At 43.3% G+C, this 25,810-nt stretch overlaps 2 protein-coding genes across 5 annotated transcripts in view; one reads left to right on the top strand and one right to left on the bottom strand.

Moving 5' to 3' along the window:
• The window catches only part of LOC308485239 (broad substrate specificity ATP-binding cassette transporter ABCG2-like), a 23,416-nt gene extending 18,140 nt beyond the window's left edge, over positions 1–5,276 (top strand). For all 3 annotated transcript variants that reach the window (XM_081020807.1, XM_081020808.1, XM_081020809.1), the window contains exons 14-16: positions 165–254; positions 1,822–1,916; positions 3,863–5,276. In XM_081020807.1, coding sequence (XP_080876933.1) covers positions 165–254; positions 1,822–1,916; positions 3,863–4,010 — 333 coding nt within the window. In that variant the 3' untranslated portion in view covers positions 4,011–5,276. The remainder of the gene's footprint in view (positions 1–164; positions 255–1,821; positions 1,917–3,862) is intronic.
• Positions 4,588–25,760, bottom strand: PKD2 (polycystin 2, transient receptor potential cation channel). Of its 2 annotated transcripts, none has more exons than XM_081020735.1 (15): positions 23,494–25,760; positions 21,146–21,256; positions 19,537–19,670; positions 18,361–18,611; positions 17,430–17,654; positions 16,103–16,331; positions 15,517–15,687; positions 14,382–14,563; positions 13,745–13,865; positions 12,313–12,411; positions 11,459–11,580; positions 10,786–10,903; positions 10,152–10,312; positions 7,823–7,970; positions 4,588–7,604 (listed from the first exon to the last, which is right to left on the bottom strand). In XM_081020735.1, exons 1-15 carry the CDS (start codon positions 24,047–24,049, stop codon positions 7,365–7,367), a joined length of 2,868 nt encoding a protein of 955 aa, XP_080876861.1. In that variant the 5' UTR covers positions 24,050–25,760; the 3' UTR covers positions 4,588–7,364. The 2 variants fall into 2 exon arrangements, with proteins under 2 accessions (XP_080876861.1, XP_080876860.1); XM_081020734.1 differs by having other exon boundaries at positions 10,152–10,315.
• Positions 25,761–25,810: the final 50 nt, after the last annotated feature.

Raw genomic sequence — 25,810 nt, forward strand, 5'->3', positions numbered from 1 at the left:
ATAACGTCTCGGTAAACATGAAATCCACAAAACCACTTTGTATATTTCACGGCGATGAGAATGAATTCTGGAAATGGCTGAAATCCTTTAAGAGCTCTGGGTGAAATTTTTTTCTGTCAGTTTGACTTTTCCCTGTCTTTTAAAACTACTATTACCATTTGTAGGTTTTCTCTGGCTTGCTGGTGAACATCACAACCATTTCACCTTGGTTGCTGTGGCTGAAGTATTTCAGTATCCCGCGCTATGGCCTGAATGTAGGTATCAGCCTTTCCCCCTTTCTTCTTTAGAAATGGTTCTGGAAGTTTAGAACTCGCCACCAGCTATCATAACCCTGGCTACAAATTCATATAACTGACCAGAGAAGGCTATCTTTCCCCTCAACATTGACTCTGGTTTTTTTTAATTTTAAATACTTCTTAAACACCCAAACCTCTAAGCAGTTTACATAAAATACGGTACGATAAGTTCTCTTAAGGCTGCACCATATGTGCAGGTGTTTAATAAAAACATGTTTGCTCGCTTAGCAAACACATTTTAATTAAACGCCACATGTTACTTTCGCTGATTTTAAATGCAGGCATTAAAATGCCATTGTGTGGGACCAATCTGGATTAGGACCCTAGTGTGGCAGGTGGGTTTTTTAAAAACAACAACAACAATGGCATTGATGTACCTTCAGTGATTTCTGCTCTTGGAGAAATATTAAGAGTCCCTTCTCATTTCATCAAGCAACTGCCTGGATGATGGCTCTGTTATACCTGGTTTGGGAATGGACGAAGGCTGTTTCTGATGGTGGAAGTGCAGGCCTGCCCCCTTTCTCATTTACTACAAAGAAGACCCCACATATTAAGCATTTGCCATACACTGGTTACTGAATGTGTGAACTGGGCACAAGCACACTTTCCACGTCCTTTTCTTTTAAACGAGAGGGTGAATTATGTGAATTGGACACCACTACATGATGAGCGGTGGGAACGAAAAACACCCCACCCCTTTTGGACCTGTGACTTGAGATCACAAGACAAAACGAAAGTGTGGAAAAGTGATCTCACAGTGACATCTAGTGATATAGGCTGTGAACTGCACAGTGCTGCCTGTTAACTCTCTTATGTATTGGCGTACATTAATTAGAATCAAATATCCCTCTCCCCCGCCCACATTGTTAGTTTGATGTGAATGATTTTTGGACTAGGGGGAGATTGAGATTTTGTTCATTTTTGTTCATTTGTTAATTAGTGGGTCTGAGTATTGCTTTATTCTTTGAGCATGGCTTTTTTATAAAAGGATTTTATACGAAATATTATTATTTGATTGCCCCCACTTCCCCCCATGGTAATATATACTGTATATCTTCCTTTTTTTGCTGTAAATCACTTGGAGAACTTCAGTAAATCTAATAAATGAAATTAAATGCATATAAAACTTAAGGTGAAATAGCGTTTTCTGCTACAAAGGGTGTGTGAATTGCAGGATTTCTTATGCAACATTTTCCAGTTATGTTCTTAAAAGCACCAATTGATCGTTGGTATACTAACTTGTGGCAAAAAATAGTGCTTGAAAGCATGTGAGGCTGTTTAGACAGGTTGACTCTTAATGCGCACAGCGACTGACAGCCAAACTGAGAAGCCTCAGCTACTTTTGGGATCTCCACCAATCTTGGATATTGAGAAGTAAATAAAATGTGTAATGTTTTCATATCCTTAACAAGACTGAAATTCTTCATGTCATTTTGCCTCTTCCTGTAGGTGTGAAAATATGGAAGTCTTCTTAGGTAACAACAGTAGAAACAAGCAAGTAATTCAGTTTTGTTTGTCTTTAAAGGCTTTGCAAGTAAATGAATTTACCGGGCTTAAGTTTTGCTCAGAACTTGAACAAGGGGTCAACGTAACCTGCATTGCTCCTAGTCCATTTACTATGTAAGTACTTGGCATTTTGCAAAGAGTTGAGCTATACAGTAAGCTAAAAAAAAGAAGATACCGGAGTTTATTTAACAGTTACTCAGAGCTGATTTCTTGCACATTAGAATTAACCAGGGATGCAGGTGGCACTGTGGTCTAAACCACTGAGCCTCTTGGGCTTGCCGATCAGAAGGTCGGCGGTTCGAACCCCCATGACGGGATGAGCTCCCGTTGCTCTGTCCCAGCTCCTGCCGTCCTAGCAGTTCGAAAGTACACCAGTACAAGTAGATAAATAGGTACTGCTGTGGCAGGAAGGTAAACGGCATTTCCATGTGCTCTGGTTTCTGTCACGGTGTTCCAAAGCACCAGAAGTGGTTTAGTCATGCTGGCCACAAGACCCGGAAAGCTGTCTGTGGACAAACGCTGGCTCCCTTGGCGTGAAAGCGAATGAGCGCCGCAACCCCATAGTCGCCTTTGACTGGACTTAACTGTCCAGGGGTCCTTTACCTTTTTAACTAGAATTAAACCAAGAAGAGCCCACTGGATCTGGCCAATGGCTCTTCTAGCAATCTCCTCCTCTGGTTTTCAGCAACTGGTATTCAGAAGCATACTGCCTCCAACAGTGTAACACATTCACTAAATAGAGCCTAAGCATAACCTCCCCAACCCCCATTCCTGAATATTTGACCCTTTGCAAAAAGCAACAAATAGCAAGAGGCAACTGCTCTTCTGCCCTTACCTCACCTCCCAACTTCAAGCCTTAAAAAAAAAAAAACATCATTCTTTGAAGACTGCTTGCTCCTTTCTCTATTGGTGGAGTGCACAATACTATGCCTTATTTAAAAAACAACAACTATCTCCTATAGTATTATTTCCTCAGCCCACCTCCATTTACAAGGGAGTTGGAGAGCACAATACAGTGGTACCTTGGGTTAAGAACTTAATTCATTCTGGAGGTCTGTTCTTAACCTGAAACTGTTCTTAACCTGAAGCACCACTTTAGCTAATGGGGCCTCCTGCCGCCGCTGCACAATTTCTGTTCTCATCCTGAAGCAAAGTTCTTAACCCGAGGTAATATTTCTGGGTTAGCAGAGTCTGTAACCTGAAGTGTATGTAACCCGAGGTACCACTGTATTGGCACTGGGCTCGGAACTCAGCCACTAAAGCACCAAGGATGAGATGGGTTTACAAACTGGGTTGCATACAGCTGTGTTCCTCTGCTCACGGAAGGCTCTTCACTCCAGTGGAAGCTTGTGAACAGAAGGTTTTTGCCACCTTCCTCTGCAGGGATGCTTTGGAACAGCATGGCAGAGCCTCTGCAAAGAACTGCAGGAGAAAGAAGAAATTTGTAAACATTGCCTGCTCCCTTTCCACCCATGGAGCCATGCATGAACAGAGGCGGCACAGCTGGATATAACCCAGCATCTATAAAAGTCCAAAGGTGAAAGGTGATGTGGCCAGTTATGAGAGAGAAGAGATCCTAGAAGTGGGCTGTGGTGGAGTGGAGAGGAAGGCTTCACTGTATTAGTCTTAGAGTAGGGTGTGTGTGTGTATGTGTGGAGTGTCTGTGTCATCCTCTATCAACTAATAGCAGTGTCTTCTTTGTATTCCATCTTTTGTTGTCATACGTCTGACTTATACAGTGGTACCTCTGGTTGCGAACGGGATCTATTCTGGAGGCCCGTTTGCAACCTGAAAAGAACGCAGCCTGCGCGGGTCGCGATTCGCCGCGTCTGTGCATGCGCGTGACCATCATTTTGCGCATCTACGCATGCGCGAGCGGCAAAACCCGGAAGTAACCCTTTCCGGTACTTCCGGGTCGCCGCAGGACGCAATCTGAAGCAAACGTAACATGAGGTATGACTGTATTAAGAAACAGCATTGAGAGTAAAACAAGAAAACTAGGTAAAATTAGGGACAATGCATTTCTAACAAAACTTCTGCCTTTAACCTGTGTTTTCTAGATGCACTGGAGAAGAATATCTGAAGATGCAAGGCATTGACATGACTTTCTTGGGCATGGTGAAGAATTACGTGGCTCTTATATGCATGACAATCATTTTCCTCTCTATCGCGTATCTGAAATTGAGATTTATTAAGAAGTATACTTAATCGAGCAAGGCACGCGTGCCTACTGAACACTACAGTGTATTTTTATGGTAAACATGTAATATATGTAAAGTATACAGCTGATTTATAAAACTTTTCTTTCTTTCTTTTCTTTCTTTCAAGAGAGAGAGTGGAAGGAAAGTGGCCATTGTGCCAATTGGAACTTTCCTCCCGTTAGCAATTAGCAAATAGCCAGGGATTCTGAATGGGGAAATGGGTGTGGCAAAGCATCCTCCCCCATGGTCCTAACCTGGCCTGTGACCTCCCCCACCAGTGCCATCTACATATAAAACTATATGTATTTATCATCTACAATGTCACATTTAAATTGGCCTTGTCCTTCCAAACAGTGGTTAAGGTGGTCAATGTCTTGCCCATACAAAATCAAACCAGAGGTGGGAGCTCACATGGTGGGATATAAATCTGCTCCTTACGCAAACAGAGACGTTTGCTTTAGTTCAGGATCCATGGATTGAGTTGAACTGGGTCAAGAGACCACCTATTCCTACAACCGACCCACAGAACTAAATTGAAACCCAGCCTGTTTCCCCCCACCTAATAACACACACAAACTACTGCAAACCATATAAAGTCTTTATTTAAAGTGGGGAGGTGGTCACTATTAAACCAATACATCTTTGACCACAATGGAAGACTTGGATAACTAATAACTTTCCAACACACCTTTGCTATTAAGACATTAACCTAAAAACAGGGGGTAACTCACGCTTCCATTGTGTGAAACAAAAGGGATACAAAAACAGGTAGCTTCGCTGTCATACACTAAATGTATGTACGTTGTCAGTATGCATGGATAACCCATGAAATCTTATTGCACTTCAAAATGAAGTTTGTTATTAAGTAACAACATGTTACAACAATATATATAAACATATATATTAATATATATAAACAAATATGATTATGAATGCAAACATTTTGGTTTTTATAGCAACGCTGCAAATGTAAGATATAATGATTGTGATGGCTGTAAATACAAACAGGAAGACACAACTTTTGAAACAAGCACGCCAAGGCGTGTTGCAATGGCAGCTTCCCACTCTGCGGCTTGGCATCTGCGACAGCATGGCACGAAAGATCTGGGATGCCATTAGCACTACTGTGAGAAATCCCTGTGGACTGAAGCACCCTCTTGAAGACATCTAGCCCCCAGCAACAAAGCAAACTGAATGTGTCCCTATGAGTCATACTGTCACACAGGTTGTTGTTTTGGAAATGCACCACATAAAATCTTTCAGAAATCTAAAAGACTCTGACTTGCTGCCTTTTGTGCTCTTGCTACATCACTAAATGACCTTTCAGGGGTTTTTTAAAATTTCATGTCTAATTTAAGCCACAACCCAACCACAATCAGTGCCTAAGAATAGAATGTTGTAAATTTCCTACCAAAAAAGAGAACTCTGGGTCCCTCTTGTGGTCCCTTTAATTTTCAATTAATGCAAGGCGCATAGTTAATACTGTTCAATTGAAAGGCATGAGCTGCCAGTCTGGCACCTCACAAAAGCTGCTTCCACAGTGGAATTTTACTGTAGGATAGACATACTTTCTGCATTATGTTCTGAGCAAAACATCCGCCCCCTGCAAATATCCCTCCTTCAGCTTTGGGGCAATTTCCTCAGGTGTAGGTGACCTGCCATCTAGCTGTTCACTCCCCCCATTTTTGCCAGTTATGACCTGCATAGATTCATCCAGCCATTTCCTTCTCTATGGTTAATACTCCTCTCTAGGAATCAACTCTTTATCATTTTAGCCCTTCCCTTCCCAAATTTCATTAATCAGTTTCTTACCCCATCCCAAAACTCTAGAAACAAGATGGGGGGAACACTTATTATCTGGGATGCAACCCAGAGGTGTGGGAGGGTGTAGTTAACCCTTTCACCCTCATGCTGCAGCTTTAATTGAAATTGCTTCACCCTCTCAACATTTGGGGCTGGGGACACTGCCTACCAGGCTAAAAGAATGTCATTTGAATTTCAGAGGTCTGGAAACAGAGCTGCTATTCTGCTTATAGCTTGAAGCAGAGCTATTAAACAGGGTGTTATTAAACAGTACTTTTTTCTGGGGGTACTCAAAGGTATGCAGTACTGACACCTTATTTTCTTAGAAGAAAAGCACTGGTTAAAAATGTGGCACTTACTGTAACAACTTCATGGCGAGTACCAGCACCTTTTTTTCTAGAAGAAAAGCACTGCTATTAAATCACCCGTGTTTAGAGGCACACTGTGTGAAAATAGCAGCATTTTAAGAACCAGAGGGGACTTTGCCTTCACTTGCCATTTGAGAACTACCGCTTGCTTGAGTAACAGAAAATTCCTGTGCCATTCCTTGTAGAAAAACAGAAGAAAAAAAAGAGCATACCATCCCAGCCACATTATTCTGGACATTGTGTGATTTCATTTCTCTCTGGTGAATGAAATGCAGAGGTTACTTTTTTGGCAAGTAGTTAGGATAAACTACTGTAATACCCATTTCTCTTGAAAGCAGACAACAGCTATTTATGCTTTGATTTGGACAGTTTCTTTGCAATACTATTAAGAGTACAGGATTTCCAGAATCCTGCTATCTTTAAGAACATACAGATAAGATTTGCAATAAAAATTGGTGTGTTTTATACTTTATATAGCAAATTGAAACTTGATAGTTTAGGGGTCGTCGTCCCCCACTCTAGAGGGCTAATTGCATTTTTGAAGGAAATAGAGTCCGGAGAGGAAGCCTCTATGCATCTGTATGAAAACATGTAAAACAACTGCTAACAGTGCAATCCTATGCATATTTACTAATGTGTTCAATTGTGCTGACTTTCAGGTAAGTGTGTATAGGATTGCAGCCTTAGTTATTGAGCTGACAGTTCACTATATGAGCTTACTCATTTTCTATGGAAAGCAGAGAAATCTGTGACATTTCTGTAGATTCTTAAGTAGCTCCAAGCCCAAGGCTGAATCAGTTCTCTGGTAGTGAAAGGGTTCTTGCACTAGCAGATGCGAAGGTTTGTGGAATGTGCTGGTGGAAACTTGGTGCGCAACCTACTGTACAATCTATCGTGCGACAAAGTTACCTGCAACCTACTTTTACATTACTCTGTAAAACAGCGTTTTGCCAACAAAAGTGTATCGCTAAGTGATTTTAATTGAGTGCTGCATTAGAGACAACCCCAAATTAACTTTTCTTTTTAAAACACTTCTTAGTCTCCCATTTTATATTTAAAAAAGCATCAACAGCTCGGCTGTTTCTCTGCTTACTGAATCTGCCTCTGCAGATCTTAGAGCTTCCTGTGACTTAGCCAAATCACTAACTGTGCACAATACTCATAATTTTGTAGGCAAAGGAAAAAGTCTACTAGACATGGACATTGTTGCCACTGTTCCCACCTCCTCCGACATCAATGCCTTCTGTGGACTGTGACGAAGAAGGGCGGGAACTCCTAGCCCGGGACTGGCCATTGAGCCCCATTGGAGTTCCCAGTCTGTGGCTCACTTGGGATGCCGTGTCATCCGATTCCCATCGCTCCAGCTCTTCTCGTACAAGTCTCTCCATCTGATCCCTGTGGACTTCATTATCACGGCCCAGCCTGTCATCCTAGGCACAAATATCAGTGTCCGATCATACAAAGATTGCAAAAAAAGATACACTGGAGTATGAATTCTTAAACTGGGAAGAAACACTTATGTGGTTTAAATGGTTAAAAATTACTAACACAGCTAACAGAAACAATACTTTGTCTTAAGAAAACAGGAATAGAGTGAAACAGCAAATTTGCAAGAACTGTTTGCCTTTTTCTGGCACATGTGAGTTACCTCTATGACCCCATCAAGCAGCCTTCCCAGCACCTCTTTCCTTTTCAGTTTTGCTCTCTCCATGGCTTCCAACTTCACGATGACAGCGTCAATCTTAGAAACAATGCTGCCTATGGAATGCTCCATGCGATCCACTCGCCGCACCAACCTAGAGCCAAACATTTTTTTAAATAAAATATGGTTTTTACTTAAACAATGCGTATTTTATTTTGACTAGAGATTTAATGATCAAGCAATTCATGTAATACTTGTTAGGAAAAAGCCCCTCTGCCCTAGTGGTCTATTATCATGTACTTTTGCACAGATTAGTCTCTTGCATCTCCAATGAAAAAGTAGTGTAAGAACAGGGAGAAACCCCGAGGAGCTGCGGCCAAGCGAAGTGGTCAGTACTGAAGCAGCATCTGAATCAGGGAAGCCTCACTTTGAATTTTGCCTCTGACATGGACCTATGAAGTGGCCTTAGGAATGCCACTCCCATTCAACCTCCCATTTTCAGTAATGGTAAGAACAGTAGCCAACCTTGCAGGGCAGTTATATGGATTTCAACAGTTTAATGCAGGTGAAGTACCTTGATAAATAAATCCGCAACAAAGCATAAATACATGGTTATTTTATTACGGGGTGTGTGAAATGCTGCAAGCAACACTCCACAGACCATAGCAATGGGAGCCACAGCTTCTTTGCATGGCAACTGTCTTCTGGAGCACACAAGAGGTGCCACTTTAAATTGAGAAAAACAGCCGAGAGCTCATGTTCTCTGGCAATTGTATAGTTCTACCGCTGAATATACAATAGCCTTGATTAAAAGGGAGGAAAGGCACCATGCAATGTTCTTTGAACATTCATAATCAAGCAGAATTCCGCTATATCTGGACATCTCAGAAGACAATCGAGCAGTCTACACGTACTACTGTGGAAGGACACTAACAGCAGCAACCCAAGAACCTTTCAGCACCTCGCTCAGAATGCCTAGGCAACAGAATCAGCAACAATCATCTCCTATGCTTGCTGGCTGCTCATATAGCTACAACCCTATGCAAGGCTATGCAACACACAACAGAAAGGCATCAAGATTAGAGAGTGGTCAGGATACTCAAGTGTTTTAGCTTATTCTAGCAGGATGACAGCATAAATGCACAGCTGTCCAGAAACAATAGTCCCACATTCCTTTGCTGACTTAGTCACAGGACGGCTTGTTGTTACTACCCATCTGTATTTAGTGTTATTCCCCCTTCTGTTTTCCACTGGAACAGAAGCATTTTCCCTCAGATATTTTTCAGCTGGATTCCTTCACATTATGTTCCCAGACTGAAGTTTCCAGAGGCAATACAGAACATTCATAAATCAGAGATGGGAAGAAGGTAGACAGTGATCCACCAATGGAACTCTGAGCAATTTCTGGCAACTGCCTTCTCCCTGCACCTTCTCCCAAGACAAATCCAGCACTCCATTGCAAGCAGAAGCCTCATGCCCCACTGGTTTGAATGCAGGCTATTTTATACATATATAAATGCTGAAAACAAACAAACAAACAAACAAACAAATGCAAAACCCATGAAGATCCTGGTTATAGCAGGAGCTCTTGCCTTTGATAAAAGGGACGCAGGTGGCGCTGTGGGTTAAACCACAGAGCCTAGGACTTGCCAATCAGAAGGTTGGCGGTTCGAATCCCCCCGACGGGGTGAGCTCCTGCTCTACTCCTCGGTCCCTGCTCTTGCCAACCTAGCAGTTCAAAAGCACGTCAAAGTGCAAGTAGATAAATAGGTACCGCTCCGGCGGGAAGGTAAACGGCGTTTCCGTGTGCTGCTCTGGTTCGCCAGAAGCGGCTTAGACATGCTGGCCACATGACCCGGAACGCCGGCTCCCTCGGCCAATAAAGCAAGATGAGCGCCACAACCCCAGAGTCGGCCACGACTGGACCTAATGGTCAGGGGTCCCTTTACCTTTTACTTGCCTTTAATGCTAATGCCCACCCCCAAGTAACAGATTCAAGTCTCTCTCACACAACCACATGAGGGATACAAGCAACAAGTTGTTGCAGGGCTCTGCTTGTAAGTGATGGAGCACCACAGTTCAATGTTAAAGCATCTGTTTTGCATTCAAAGGTCCCAGGATTTAGTTCCCAGCATTTCCGTGTAGGGCTGGGAATATCCCCTGCCTGAAATCTTGGAGGCTGCTGTCAGTCAGTGTAGACAAGACTGAACCTGATGGATGACCAGTGGCCTGGCTCAGATTGAGGTCGTTTCCTAGGACGCATTTCAAAAGGAATATCCAGAACTGTGTTGGACAATGACATTGTTTTAAAACCCCCAAAATTCCTAATACTAACACTTGAAATTCTTCATACGAAACCCCACTTGAGCTGCTGCCTCTCCTCCGGGAGCTGTGTCCGCTGTCGTCATCGTCGTCCTCTTCAGAGTCATCCAGGCTTCGTGGGAAGCTACGGCCACTCAGCGGACGATTCAGAGAGCTTCTGTCTAACTCTAAGTCCTCCTTGGTGAAAATAACAAAGGCTATAACGTTCGTAGGGCAGGCACAATATCAGACATACACAAAGCTCTCTTTCCTCCCGAGCTTGTTACAACCAGGGACCCATGCTTGCCACAAACTGAAATCCAAAATTCTGCCTAAGTGATTATTTGAGACAGCTTCCTGCAGCATTATTCCACGTGTACTTTGTGTCTTGCCATTTTTACCTTCTTTATTCTGAAACTAACGATGGCATTTGTGGCTCGGCAAGGCCAAACATAAGGCGTCATTCTACTCTGCCTTACACTGGTCCAAGATCTGCACAAGCAGAATACAGTACAAATGGAGCAAGCAAAAATAAGATAAAACTGCTTCGCTGAAAGCAAAAGCAGTAGCTTGGATCATATAATCCAGACTTCTAATAGCGAATACAGCTAAAAACAGTATTTGTTCATTTCAAGAAGTCGTCCCGTGGTATTTAAACCATAACTCACCCTCTCTTTTTCCAAATCATCTCTCATTTGCTGATGCTCCAGCTCAGTCAATTCCTGATCTCCATCTTGGTCATACTTTGTAAAGATGGCTTCAATCTCGGCATCAGTGTGTCCCCTTCTGGAAATAAAACACACACACACAAGCTTCAACAAAAGGTTGCCAAAGGATACAGGGTAGGAGAAGTTAAAACATTATGCATGAACAGACACAAATCAGCAAATATAACTGCTCCTTGGATCCATGATGTTATTTTGCTATCGTTAGTATGTCTAAAATTGGCATTCCATACAAAAATATCCATTGAAAAAGATCAAAATCCACCCATCGCACAAAAAAAGGTTGGTGAAATTAATTACTCCTTAATGCACCATGTGGAAAGCAAGTTCAGGATGCTGAAAAGGCTACTCACCACCATTGTTCTTGAACTATGGTCACCAAGAGCCTTTTGCTGGGAGAGTACAGTGGGCCCTCCGGATACAAACTTAATTCATTCCGGGGGGTCCGTCTGCAACCTGAAAAGTCCACATCCAAAGGCACCGCTTCTGTGCATGCGACGAAACCCAGCAGTATACACTTCCGGGTTTGCCGCATTCGCAAGTCAAAGTTTACATATCCGGAGGGATACATAAGCAGAGGTACAACTGTTTTACAGAGGAGGACAGTTAAACTTACCCCTTCAGGTCTTGCCGCAGTTCATCAAAGTTCAATTTGCCTCCGCTTTGTCGCAGACTCTCTGAAATGTCATCAACTGGTGTTTTTTTAAGTTTTAATTTCACCATGGCTTTAGTGTAACCCTGAAATAGGAAATACAGTCTGTATATATAGTCAAAGCTATAAAACTTAGCAGCATATGCTAGAACTGTGTATTTTTATGGATGCTTTCCTCTCACATTACCTTTGGTATGAATGCACTGAGCTTCCTACTTCCACATCAGAGGATTAACTTGGGAATGTTTTGTGTGGCAAAATGCTTTCTAACTGACCTGTGACCTGTACATTGCTGCTTTCTAACTGCTAAAGAGATCAGTGTCAATCTTCTTCAGCTGTTAAGTTTACTCACATGAAGATATTGACTTTCCAGGGTTCTAACATGCAGGGAGGGCCTCCTCACTTCAGAAACTTGCTCTCCCACCTGTGGAGGACTGTAAAGGAGAGAGTGATGCACTGGATGGGGAAGAGACTGTCAGCTCTCCCTGCCAGAGATGGAAACCTTGGACCCTCCAGATGATGGACAGCTTCCATCAGCCTTGATGGCTATACAGGTTGGAGTTGATGGGAGTTGCGAGTCCAACTGCTGAATGCCTACAAGTTCCTTATCCCTGACATGTCCTGGGAGCTGCATTCAGGTACCTTCATAAAATACCAGCTGAAGCTCCATGTTTAAATATGATTAATAAAAGGAACTGGCAAATTAATTTGCCAATCAGGAACTGTGAATTAATTTGCTAACCATTCTGAAGGGGCTCTGAGCCCCTTGCTTGTGCCGTAAGGTCAAGGCAGCAAAGATACCTGTAAAAGGCTTTTACCTTTCTTATAAGATCCGACAGTTCCATTTCAGATTTCTGCTGCGCCATATCCGATTTGACTTCAGAGTATGTATCGTTGATGATGGCCAAAAACATGTTCTGTTTAAGACAAAGCATTTTAAAATGCAGCTTGAAAAACAAACAAACCCAAAGCCTTTGACTTCATTAAAATATAGTTACTGAGCATATGCTAAGATTAAGTTTTGTAACTTTCAAAGAAAACAGCAGGCTCTGTCCAAGTGAGAGGAAGGGGGACCTAGAATAATGAGGGTAATTTGCAACAGCTCCACCAGAACTAGTTGTTCATTATCCTGTCCTCTCAAAAGAGTGAACATGCCTCGGTCCTGTATACCTGAAGGAGCGTCTCCACCCCCGTTGTTCTGCCCGGACACTGAGATCCAGCGCTGAGGGCCTTCTGGCGGTTCCCTCATTGAGAGAAGTGAGGTTACAGGGAACCAGGCAGAGGGGCTTCTCAGTAGTGGTGCCCACCCTGTGGAACACCCTCCCTTCAGCTGTGAAGGAAATAAGCAGCTATCCTATCTTCAAAAGACATCTGAAGGCAGCCCTGCTCAGGGAAGTTTTTAATATTTAATGCTGTATTGTGTTTAACACTTGATTGGGAGCCACCCGGAGTGGCTGGGGAAACTCAGCCAGATGGGCGGGATATAAATAATATATGATGATGATGATGATGATGATGATGATGATGATGATATAATGTATAACCCTCTGGGGTCAAATGCAAAAGAAAAAAAAAATTAGGCCAGGCTTGGTGCTCTCCCTCCCCCTTTCAGCATCACGCACTCTGACAAGAGCGGTAGATGTATACTGTAAATGGCCCCGTGATCCTTGGATAAAGCATGGTGTATAAATATAGTAGATATAACAACAACAATGGGCAACAACAACAACAACAGGCGGTTGCATTCATAGCCATAACTCATTTCCATAAGGCTTTGTCTCAAAATAACAGCTCCTGAACTGATTTTAGTTTTAGGTTTATTTAGAGTTCAAACTGAGCTTGGGAAGAATGAAGGCCTCTTGATCCACCTCAATTGAAAAATGCAAGAAGGACATGGACAATAGGGAGAGGCTGCCATCTCTACAAAGTGTATTTCACAATTTAAGAATGGAACGCAAAGCAGTCACAGTCTCACATTCCAGAAACCGAGTAAGCTCGTAACAGATTGGGGCAGGATACTTGTGCCTGCACTTCCCCAGGGCCCCATGCACATACTGTCAAACTGTACAACTGTTACTTTTTTATAATGAGGAGTGGACATTATCATGTGGACATACACAACTCAGAAACTGCACACTGTTAAGGCCCTTTGAGTATTAGTCGTATTGAAGCCCAGGAAAGATAATAAAACAAAACAAATAAAATTCAAATTAAGAGGATGATGACAATAAAACAAAAATGGTTACATACCAAAAGAATGAAGAACATAAAGAACACAAATGTAGTGAAATAAACTGGTCCCAAAACTCTGTTAGCTTCTTCAATCTCTGTAAAGTCAAAATCTCCCAACAGGATGCGGAACTGAGTAAAACTTTAAAGAGAACAATGCAGTTTTAGCCAATAGTTGAGTAAGTCTCATAAAACTGATCCCACCCCCCTTTGTATTCTGGCAGTGGTCTACAACATTCTTTTCAACACAAAGATAGGTGGCTGCTAGCAACTGCCTAAACAAGTCCAGCTGCAATGCACATATATCTGCAAAAATTAAAATATTTTATCGATTCTAAAAGTTCAGTTGGTTACAGCATGGTGCTGATAATGCCAAGATTGCAGGTCTGCTCCCCATATGGAGCAGCTGCGTATTCCTGCATTGCAGAGGGTTGGACTACATGACCCCCAGGTCCCTTCCAACTCTACAATCATATGGTTCTAAGTTTTGCGTAACGTCAGAGAAATTTATTTGATGCTAGAATTTTGAAAATCCACAAGAAGAACTTCACTAAAACAGACAGAATTCTAACAATGGATTTGATGCGATCTTCTGTGTCCGATGAGGACATTTGCTAAGCCACTGGCAGCCTTTTAAAGATTCTATTGTTGTACTTACACACTGTCCTGGAAGGTACTGAAATCGTCAACTTGTGCACCAAACACAAGGTAAGCTAGCTGAGCATAGGCTATGAAAATGATGAAAAACATAATGGCAAACCCAAGAACATCTTTGGCACATCGTGACATCGTGGTAGATAACTGGTTCATTGTTCGGTTGAAGCTGATAAATTTAAAGAGCTGTCAAAGAACAGAAAAATATCTCATGAGCTGGGTAATTGAGTGAGAGTAGGAAACAGGGAGAAGAATTAGGCTGCTAAATACTGTAAACCACAAAAGAAGGAATATTAAACAATTCTGTAGACTTGTTCAGACATATTGCCAAGCCACGGTTTGTACTAATCATAGACGGACTCCAATTCACAATGTGTGCTCCAGGCAAACACATGGAAGCCATGGTTTTTGTGGTTTTCTTCTTCTCCTGCCTTCTCTGTGATTCTCTGGATTCTATTCTAAACAATAGAAGCCAGCCAAACTTTGCAAACTATGGAGTGGTGCAGAGGCTACACCAAATCCTTGTTTGCTGAACCTTTAAATCATGGATTCAGATCCTGGTTTGGCAGACACTCACAAACCACAGTGGATTAGAGCGTATTGGTTCAAAAATTATGAAAAATGGTATCTGGCTCTTACAGCTGAACTATTTCAGAGTGTAGTATGCTGGTACTGGCAAAACAAAGTTCAAAGGAACTCTCTCTGCTAAGTAGCACAAGACACCAAGGATGACACGAGTAGCAGAAAACAGTGTTGTAATAAGTCACTTGGAAATGAAATTTACATTTAAATCTAATTTTCAAATATTTTAATCATTCTTTCAAGGCAAAAAGCAGGTGGTCTAGCCAACTGAGTTTTCTCTTCCTTTCTAGCAACAGCTTTCTTGGATCAACATTAGCTCTTAAAATGTAAAGTGTTTCAAAAGCAACTTTGGATTTGATGGATTTTGCCCTTGGTTTGGAATGTTCTCTTTCCTGCTATGAGTCTTTATGGCAGGGTAGGGCACAACACATGTTTATAGGAATAAAATCATGAACAGATTTGGATGTAAACTGATTTATCGAAATAACAAATACAAATTCCCTTAAAAAGATATTAATATATGGGATGAAATGCCATTTAAGTTAAGCATGAATTACCTTAATCCAGACGAAAAACATGGTGACAGCTGCAATATTGTTGAACTGTGTTTGCCAGTATGCTAAAGGTTCAAAATTTGGGAAGTTATTTTGATTTTCCAGCAGCTCCTTCAGTAACCTATCCACAGCAGATGTTCGATATATATTAATTCCAATAGCTGCCACCGATAGCTGAGGGCAGAGAAAGAGTACATAAATAATATGTAACATGCATCTTAAAAGAGCATAAGAAGAACCTGTAACTCTTGTCCAGAAATCTTGTGAGACACAGAACTGCCTAGTCTTGCAATATCTCTCCCTCTCCATGGGATAACTGAGAACTCAACCATCATGACAACTCACCTAGAGGTTTTCTTTCCCAGCAAGAGGCAGCTGGGGGCAGCTACAGAACCAGTGCAGAACCACTGGAAGAGCAGATAGGCACACTGCCTCCCCATGCACAGGGAACTCACGAGACAAATTACCCAAGGTCTGTGCCCATTAGAACTAGTGAGTCAGTCCACTCTTCACATCAATCCACAAGCACTTCTCTCAAAAGACAGCAGTGACACTACTGAAAGATTTGTAGTCCTTAGATCTCACTTACCACGATAATGAGAACATCAAGACAATTCCAAAGACTCCTGAAATAAAAGAGTCTGTGTATGTGAATTTCCAGGATTTCTTCCACCACGTAATAAAGAACAAAAAGACAAAAGACAATTTCGCAGGCAGCCAGGAAGAAGTCAAAAGTGGAAATGTAGTGGATCAACTTTACAGGCTGGAATTGCCAAGATGTAAGGAGGCCTCCTGTTGGTGGGAACTCCACCAATAACCTGCATTTCAAAAAAAACACATGTATAATTAATTCACCTTGTTATTAGTATTTTTCGCTCTATAAGACACACTTTCCCCCTCCTAAAAAGTAAGGGGAAATGTGTGTACGTCTTATGCAGCGAATGAAGGCGGGAGGCTCTGCTCAGCACTCCCTTTAAAGAGCCACGTGTGTGCAGCTCTTGGGGGCTTTTTTCCTCGGGGAAAAGCCCCCAAGAGCCGCACACACCCTCCGCGTGCTCTTTAGAGGGAGCGCGGCTCTTGGGGTAGCCTTAGCCACGTGCAGCCTCTCCCGGGCAGGGGATGAAGGCTCCCCTTGCCCGGGAAAGGCTGCTTGCGGCTAAAGAAGAAGCCAGGACAGCGAGCGGGATCCCGCTGGCTGTTCTAGCTTCTGGCTTAGCCACGGGATGAAGCCTCCACAGGGGAGCGGGGAGCCTTCATCCCGCTCCCCTGCGGAGGTTTTGTGCGGCTACCCCTGGCTTTTGTGGGAGGTGGGGGAAGGGACAGAGCGCGCAGCTCTGTCCCTTCCCCCACCTCCCAGAAAAGCCCCCAAGAGCTGTGCTCCCTTTAAAGAGCTGTGCTCCCTCTTGCGGGAGGAAAGCCAGTAGGGCAAGAGGGATCGGTGCGCACCGATCCCGCTTGCTCTCCTGGCTTCAAGGGCAGCCCCGCAAAGCCTCCTGAGCGAAGATGGAGGAGCGCTCCCTCTTAGCTCAGGATGCTTTGCATTCCTTTCTTATTTCTTGTTTTCCTCCCATAAAAACTATGTGCGTCCAATCGTCCAGTGTGTCTAATGGAGCAAAAAATACGGTATATAGTTTGGCTCTAGTTTTCATTGATTTCAATGTTAATTACTTCTGAATAAATATGCACAGATGCTTTAAATCAAGCTTCCTCATCCTTGGGCCTCCAGATGTTTTTGACCTATAACTCCCATGATCCCTAGCTAGCAGGACCAGTGGTCAGGGACAATGGAATTGTAGTCTTAAAACATCTGGAGGGCCGAGGTTGAGGAAGCCTGCTCTAAATCTACACAGTGAAAGCAGACGCTACCATCTGCTTCATAAAGGCTGTGTTCCATCATCCAACAATTCCAGACTTACCTGATAATGCAGAAGAGATTGATGTTTGCATTGTACACTGAAAAATCTATAAATGTTGCCCGTGTGCCTCTGTCAAGCCACAAGCTGTTCTTAAGGCCAAGAATTAAAGCAGATGTCTCCTCTCTGCTTCTGGACAGATCCTGGTAATAGCCAGCTCCACTGTAAGTTGCAAGCAACCCCCAATGGCTGCTTCCATTCAGATCTTTTTCACTGGTATAAATCCAACTGAAATGCAACCGGAAAAGACACGTTGAAGAAATTCTTTTCATGCATGTCTACTACTTTGCAGGAAAACCTAACTGTAAACTCTTAGGGTTAACAATTCTGACACAGATGGAGGAAATTCCCTCTCAGCCTTTTCTCTCTCCATCAAAATTAAACTGTTGTGGCAGTCATGGATGCATCTGAACTATTAAAGAAAACAGTTTTTTTCAAATTTACACAGGCTGTTTATGTTAGCAGAAACAAATTAGTGGTTACGGGATCTCAGGTAAAATACAGTGGACACTCGGTTTGCAAACGTGATCCGTGTGGGATGCACGTTCGCAACCCGCAGCGTTTGAAACCCGGGTCTGCGCGTCTGTGGACACACGGGTTGCGATTTGGCACTTCTGCACAAAGCGTGATTTAGCGCTTCTGCGCATGCGCAACCACCGAAACCCAGAAGTAACCCGTTCCGGTACTTCTGGGTTTCGGCGGTCTGTAACCCTAAAAAACGCAATGTGAAGCGGCTGTAACCCGAGGTATTACTGTAGTGCTTTTATAAGGGACTACAGCACGGATTGAATGAAATCTAACAAAGTCCCCACACCAGAAGAACAGCCCCCATTTGTGAGATGGATTCCCCCTTCGCCCTACAGGCTCCTGCATTCCCCCCAAATCTGCTCCAGATTGCTAGAGTTGGCTATATTTATGTGAGAAAAATACATACGCGGTTCCATTGCGAGGCCCAAACGGTGCAGTGTCCTCATTACTCACAGAGTAAACATCGTAACAGTCTTTAATTTCATCTTTTAAATCTTCAGGTATTGAACACGTGCCATTCCTCACTTTCAGCTGTCGAATGCGAGGCACTCCCAAAAGCAGGTTCTCATGGTAGATAAAACTCCTGTTCTCTGCCACGGTTCTGTTGTTGTACCACATCTCCCAGTACAGGCCATCTAGCAAAGGACCCTCAGTGAACTGAAACAGAATGCAGTTTCAAGGAAATTAACTCTTGCTAAGATTCTGCAGGTTGTTTTTTTTTTAAAGATACAATTTTATCACTGAATAATGTTTTAGAATAGGCATGGTGTAACAATTTCTACTATTACAGCATAATCCTCTGTGTATACCTGTTCACACTATAGAAAACTAGTCCTGTTGATGGCAAGAACTGTTTCCAGGCAATCCAAAGAGAAACTTTTGTATATAGTGGTACCTCGGGTTACATACGCTTCAGGTTACATACGCTTCAGGTTACAGACTCTACTAACCCAGAAATAGTGCTTCAGGTTAAGAACTTTGCTTCAGGATGAGAACAGAAATTGTGCTCCGGCGGTGCAGCAGCAACAGGAGACCCCATTAGCTAAAGTGGTGCTTCAGGTTAAGAACAGTTTCAGGTTAAGTACGGACCTCCGGAACGAATTAAGTACTTAACCCGAGGTACCACTGTACTGGAGAGAAGTTGGTTTTATCCTAACTAACCCCACCCCACCCTCCCACTATATGTAAGGGTCTGGTGACTTCTGTTTCAGTGTACCTGAAAAAGTGTGTATGCACACGAAAGCTTATACCCGGAACAAACTTAGTTGGTCTCTAAGGTGCTACTGGACAATTTATTTATTTATTTATTTTTTTACTGCATCAGACCAACATGGCTACCTACCTAAATCTTTTTCCAATTAGGTCATCATTGCACCACAAGAAATAAGAAGGTGAGGTAGTAGTAGTTTCATTAACTTGCTTCTTTGAAAGACTGGATTAAATCGTACCATTAACTCCTGCCAAATCATACATACTTTTCAACACTGCAATAGACTAAAATTGCCTTAATATTTTTTCTGATAACACACCATGTACATATTATTTGAACATATTCCTGCTCAAAAACCAAATGCCACAGTACCTTCCAGAAGTCTTCCATTGTAGATAACGTTTTAAAATTGGTCTTCTCCATTTTTGACACTGGTGTGTCTAGAAAGAGCTGTGACATCACCCTTGTGTAGTAGTACATATTCGAACTCACCATCCCATATGACACTGTAAACGCAAGTTGGGGGGGGGGGAGTCAAAATGTTTTTTTAAAAAAAACAACAACATACAACCCATACAAGCATCAAACAATATTTTTTTAGGCTGTGTTATGAACCCAGTAGGTAAATAAACTTTTGATTCAAACAGTCTACGATTTATCTAGCAGACGCCAATGGGGGTCTGGGACTGATCCTATACTGATTCAGGAATAGGGGGGAGGGAATGCCCACAATCTTGTTGGAACCTGCCTGATTTCATGCTCCACCCAAATAAATGTGCTGTAGCATCAGTGGCCCCGTTACAGAAAGACCTACAATATTGTATATCTTAACAGTAGCTTTCATCCTTTTTGACCCACCTTTGAACTCAACCCTCATCATGGAATCTACCTTTGACTATTTTTCTGCGCAAGTCCATCTTTGTCCTTCTCTTTCTAGTACTCTCCTCTTTCTCCTGTCCTTTAAAACATTTAAACAAAAGAAAGAAAATGGTGGGGCTGCTGCTTATGTAACCCATTTTAGATCATGTCACAACCACGTTTTGAGCACCTAACTGCTGGCTGGAAGAATACATATTTGATTCCTCCAAATATCTGAACCATAAGCAAATCTAAAAATTGTTCTAATAATTCAAACAAAATGGTCCATACGATCCAAAAATGTTTCTTGCATATATATCTTTTTAAAAAGGGAAAAGATGGCAACTTCGCAATTTCAATGAAACCACATTAGACAGCAATGCATTTCATACAAATTCACATCTGGTTAATCAGCTGCCTAAGCTGCTAATATGGATAGCCTCTAACAGCAATAAACTTCACAGAAAGCCTGCACTGCAGAACAGCAGAATGCTCTCAGAGTATTTTATGTTTCTTTAGGAAGCAACGCTACTGGCATAAGCACAAATGAGCTTGCACCAGCCGTGCTCCGAAAGGGAAGAGACTAATAACTTGTCAGTAGCATCTTCTTCACTTTACTCATATGCTCTGTTTGTTGATTTCCACTAGTGAAGAGAGGATTATGAAATATTGTTCTTGACACTCAAAATTATTCCTTAACCCCCCCCCCAAAAAAACCCCACCTTAGCACAGGTAAGGAACTGAACCAAATACAGAACTTCAATTTTGTGAGTGGCAGTGTTGATTTGCAAAATCATAATATCATCTGCAATTGAATTTTGATAGCATAATGTAAGGCTCTCTTTTTCCATAAAAGATGGACGTTCATGAATTGTCAAGACAGGTTAGCACATGTGCTATTTCTTTTCTAGGACTATTAACCACGTAGAGACACACTGAATCAGAGGAAATGTATAACCATTACAGCTGAATAACTAATTTTAGGAACAATGCCAGTCCGTAGTCTTGAAAGAGGAATGCTTTAAAAACAACAACCCACTAGAACTATACTGAATTACCTGTTAAGAATAACTAGTGGTCATTATTAGTTATCATGTTAAAGTGATAGCAAGAGTCTACTTACAGAAAGACAAGACCAGGAGAAAAATCAAGTACGTGATCAGTTCTCGTAAAACACTTTTCAGATATCTCTCTCTGGTTGTGGTTTCTTCCATTAGGGTAGTACCCCACAGACCTTGAAAAGGAAGCATTAGCAGAAAAAACATAAGAAATGTAACATACTGACATGTTTAACTGTGCCTATACAATCAGGTCAAAGTGTGCATTTGATTTTAATTTGGTATATAAGCTCTCGCATTCATTTCCCTCCTACACAAACTACCAGATCTACCATATATTGCTTTAACATTCTGGGGCAAGGAGCTATGAGTATGCTGAGGACGCTCCACTCTGTTTCTCCAAAACATCTGAATTGGTGGATCTGTTGAGACTTAAAACATTACACATTACACATAACTGATTGCTGTGTGTTTTAGGTAACGTTATCTTTTTAAGCAACTGCTGCTGGATCTCCTGTAAATATTTTCCATTCATTTAAAATATTGGGACGTTTTGAACAGTACAGATTTTGAGATTAATACATCAGCAACAATGGAAGGTTAAAACAACAACAACAATGAAGTAAGGATTTAGCACCATGTGCTGCCAGAAGTATCTCTAAGATTTAGTACATATGCCAAAACATGACCTAAAATCAAAGCGTCAGTAAATACTATACATTCTCTTCACCAAGAAGAAGTGCTTCAGTATGTGACTGTAAAAAAGATTAGCCGGCATATTACCTAGTCACAAGAAGGTAATAGAAAACTACTCAATGCCGGGGCTTTTTTTGGGAGGGGTTGAAATTATACAAAGCGGTTGGGAATATTTTGCAGGAAAATACTCAACACAAAAAAAGCTTAACCTGAATGTCCCACAACTTGCTATAATTAAGCTTGTAACCAAGTCTTGTTTACCTGTCTACCCCTGACTCTACCTTCCAATGGCTCAATGTCAAATTTTAGTTTGTAAGTTCTTCTGAACAAGGCCCTTTCCCCTTTCATACTCTGTAAAGCGCCCAGTCCACAGAGGACTATGTAAAGAATACACTAACCCAAACAAAAATGGGAGCGAGTGAAACATGGAAAAAATTGCTTATGCAAGCTCATATCACAACAAACCAGCAAATATCTGTCACAGCACTGTTTGCTTTTTTGCTGCTATGGGCTAAGATGGCTCTCCTTCTGGAATTTGTAGCTAGATGGTTATCCTGAACTGGAACAAATGAGCAAATACTGGTTGACTAGGCAACAGAAAGCTTGAAATGTACTCTGACGGAGCTGCAATTCGCAAAACTTGGCAGGGTGCAGGTTTATATATATATATAATCAAACACATTGCTTTTCTGCTGTTTCCCCCCTCCAAAAAGTCTCCTGGTCAAAACAGCAACAACTTAACAATAGTGTATACAACAACTTAACAATATTGTATAAACCATATTGCATGTGGTTTTTAAAGGGATACTGATTCCTGAGGATTTGGAAATCATGCAGTCTATGCCACTGCAATTCTGCATGTACGTTTGCCAGCTTGGAGTCCAAAGTGTCTACATTTTTTGAGGAGGCTCCCATATAACATCTTTACTGTTAGCTTTGGATTTTCTCTTAGGAACTTGAACAACTTCAATATTTTCTTTTAAAGTAGCCTAGACTGCAAGAAGTCTTCAGCACTGGGCGAGAAATCTTTTTCATCCCAAACCCGTGTGCTTTTCTAGTCAAATACGTATTACCTACTGGTTTGCATGAAATGGTAAAAAACTTTGTTGGAAAACAGTACATGCAGTGTATCCCACATCAGATGCAAACAAAAGTGAACTACTTTGCTTGGTTTTCCCCATTATAACTAGTTTGGCTCAAAGCGTTACAACTTTTTGAGATAGATTAGCTAGATGGATGAAGGAAAGGTCTGACTGGATAGAAAGTAGCTTCCTGGGCTCTTAATAAAAAAGCATTAGTAGCAGGAGAGGAGACAATGAGGTGGTAGGGCAGTGGTGTCCAATCTTTTTTCAAGGAGGGCCAGATTTGATGAAGGGAAGGGCCGCGAGGGCCAACCAAAGTTGTTGCGCTGTTTTTAGGATTGAAATTATTGAGCTTTTTTTTAGGGTTGAAGTTGTTGCGCTTTATTTAGGATTGAAGTTGTTGGGTTTTTTTTTAGGATTTTACCCCATAAACTGCCGAAGGGGCCCCCAAAACGGACTTTGGACATGCCTGTGGTAGAGCCTTTGGCCGACAAGGGAATCAAAGGCGTGCAAGGAGATTGCAGAGGAGCTGAATGGCTTATTTGACTCGCGAGAAACATAAAAGTAATAAGGTGAGGCAGGAGAGATGCGAGCCGGGAAGCGCGACAGAAGGGCCCGGCCGGGCGGTCACTCACCTCGCAGGCGGTGCGCCATCCCTTTGGCCCAGGCGAGCCGGCGAGGCGGCGGCGGCGGCGGCGGCTGCTCGGCGACCTCCTCGCCCGTCTCCTCGTGAGGGAAACGCGGCGTCGGCGTCGGGGCGCCTCCGGCGGAGCAAGGCCGCTGGCCTTCGCCTTCCCCTCCGCCCTCCCCCTCTTCGCCGCGCCGCCTGCGCCTCCGCTGCCTCCCGCTCTCGGCGGGCCCTCCCGGGCGCCGGGCGTCGGGCTCCGAGGGCGAAGGCGCCCCTCCTCGGCCCCACTCCACCACGCCCATCTGCAGCACGGGCCCCGCCGCCACCGCCGCGCTCCCGCCAGCCGCCCTGGCCGCTTCGCCCGCCTCCTCCTCGGGCTCGAAGCCCGGGTTGTCCCGGCTCCAGGCCTGCCTCGAGCAAGACGAGAGCGGCGGCGACGGCGAGCAAGACGAAGGAGGAGGCGAAGGAGAAGAAGCGCCGCCGCCGCCGCTGCTGCCCGGCGGGTCCCGCAGCCGCCCCAGCTCCAGGTGCTCCAGGCCGCCGGGAGGGCAAAGTCCCGCCATGGCCCCCCGACCCTGGACGAAGGCCGCCGCCTCCGCCTCAGAAATTTTCTCCGAGGCCAAGCGAGTAACGGCGCGGGAAGGGAGCGCCTTCGCCTTCTCCACCGCCCGCCTTCCAGCCCCCCATCCCCGCCCACAGCGCGCCGCCTCGCAGGGGGAAGCGGGCAGGCCGGGCTGCGTGTGTCTCTTGGCCGGGAAGCTGCGGGGAGGGGAAGAGCTGCGCTCCCCTGACAGCCCGGAGTTCCTGCGGCTCCTTACGAATCTAAGAGGAGTTTTGTTTTGTTTTTGTCTCTCTTTTTCTGCAATTTGAGCTGCTGACACAGCCCCGTCCTCGCCTCCGATTAGGATTACCCCGGGGGATCCCTTTCCAAGGTTCCTCTAGTCCACTGATTTTTCAATTTCCAAGAGACTGCGATCTACTCCTACTAAAAAACAGCAACTGGCACTGATTTACCCATTGTATTGACCAAAGTTGTTGAGATTTTTTTGGGAGAGGAAGACCTAAAGTTGTTGAGTTTTTGCTTTGTTTTTTGGGGTGACCGATCAGGATCACACGGTCGACCAGCAATCAACCGGTAGATCGCAATAGACCTGCTGGACATCCCTGCTCTAGTCTGTTATAGAATTCTCAGATACAGAATTAAGTTTTGATAATTGCACAATGTGAACACACACACATAGGTATATAAACCACATTAAAACAGTACAGGAGAGCAATTCAAAAGCCATCTTGGCTCTCCCTAAAGACTCTAAATCAGTGGTTCCCAACCTTTCTTTGGCTGTGCCCCACCTAAGCATCTCTAAAATCCTGATGTCCCCATCTGTGGCATATAATTCTTATTATTCAAAAAGTGAACTCCTGTTCACGTGGAGGAAGCCTAAAAGGCCATTAACTGTTAATAATTCATTCTTGAATTGTCCCCCTTAAAAATCGAATTGCTCCTCTGTGGGGTGTGTGCCCCATGTTGGAAACCACACTCTCAATATTTCCTCTGCCTTCTTAATCCCCCTTGCCAGAGAACAGGTAGGCAGATAGCAATCAGGGAAGTTCCTGAAGGTTATTCCTCTCTTATATCTATGAAGCTCCTTTGTACGAATTGTCATTGTTTGCCCAGATGCTCTGCACTGAGGGATGACAGGCCTCCTGATTATCTTATCAAATGCTAATGTTTTGTGTAAACTGTGTCTGGAACTATGTAAAGCTTGTTAAATCCTCAGGAATATCACATCTTGGCCTGCCTGAGCCACAGTAACCCCACCTTACGTGTGATATAATTTCTGACTGTACAGTACAGGGGGTGTCCTTCTTCTCCATGCCAAAACGCAAACCCTTAAGAGAGATGTTTCTTCTTAGTTCTGGGTCTCTCATGCCTCCTTCCTAGGAGGGGAGGAAACTCTGTCGCAACAGAAAAATAAAGATCTGCCTTGCTTTCCCTGCATCCTGCCTCCATCTATTCATCTCTGACCGATCATGGACTTAGGGGACTCAGTCCCTTGGGGAGTTGGGCAGCAAAAGCCAACCATCCCTATTTTTTCTATATCAAGTCCAACCCCTGCAATGCGGGGATCTCAGCTAAAGCATCCATAGCAGATGGCCATCCAACCTCTGCTTTAAATCCTCCAAAGGAGAGTCCACAACCTCCCGAGGGAGAGACTGTTAATAAAAAAGGGTCCAATTTAACTAACTTCCTTTCATGTTTCTTATGTGCGATGTTTTCCGTTAGTGCCAAGTCTCACATTCTTTGGTCCCCAGTTTCAATAGAT

Source organism: Podarcis pityusensis, assembly GCF_964106645.2.
Source record: "Podarcis pityusensis genome assembly, chromosome: 9".
NCBI classification, from domain to species: Eukaryota; Metazoa; Chordata; class Lepidosauria; order Squamata; family Lacertidae; genus Podarcis; species Podarcis pityusensis.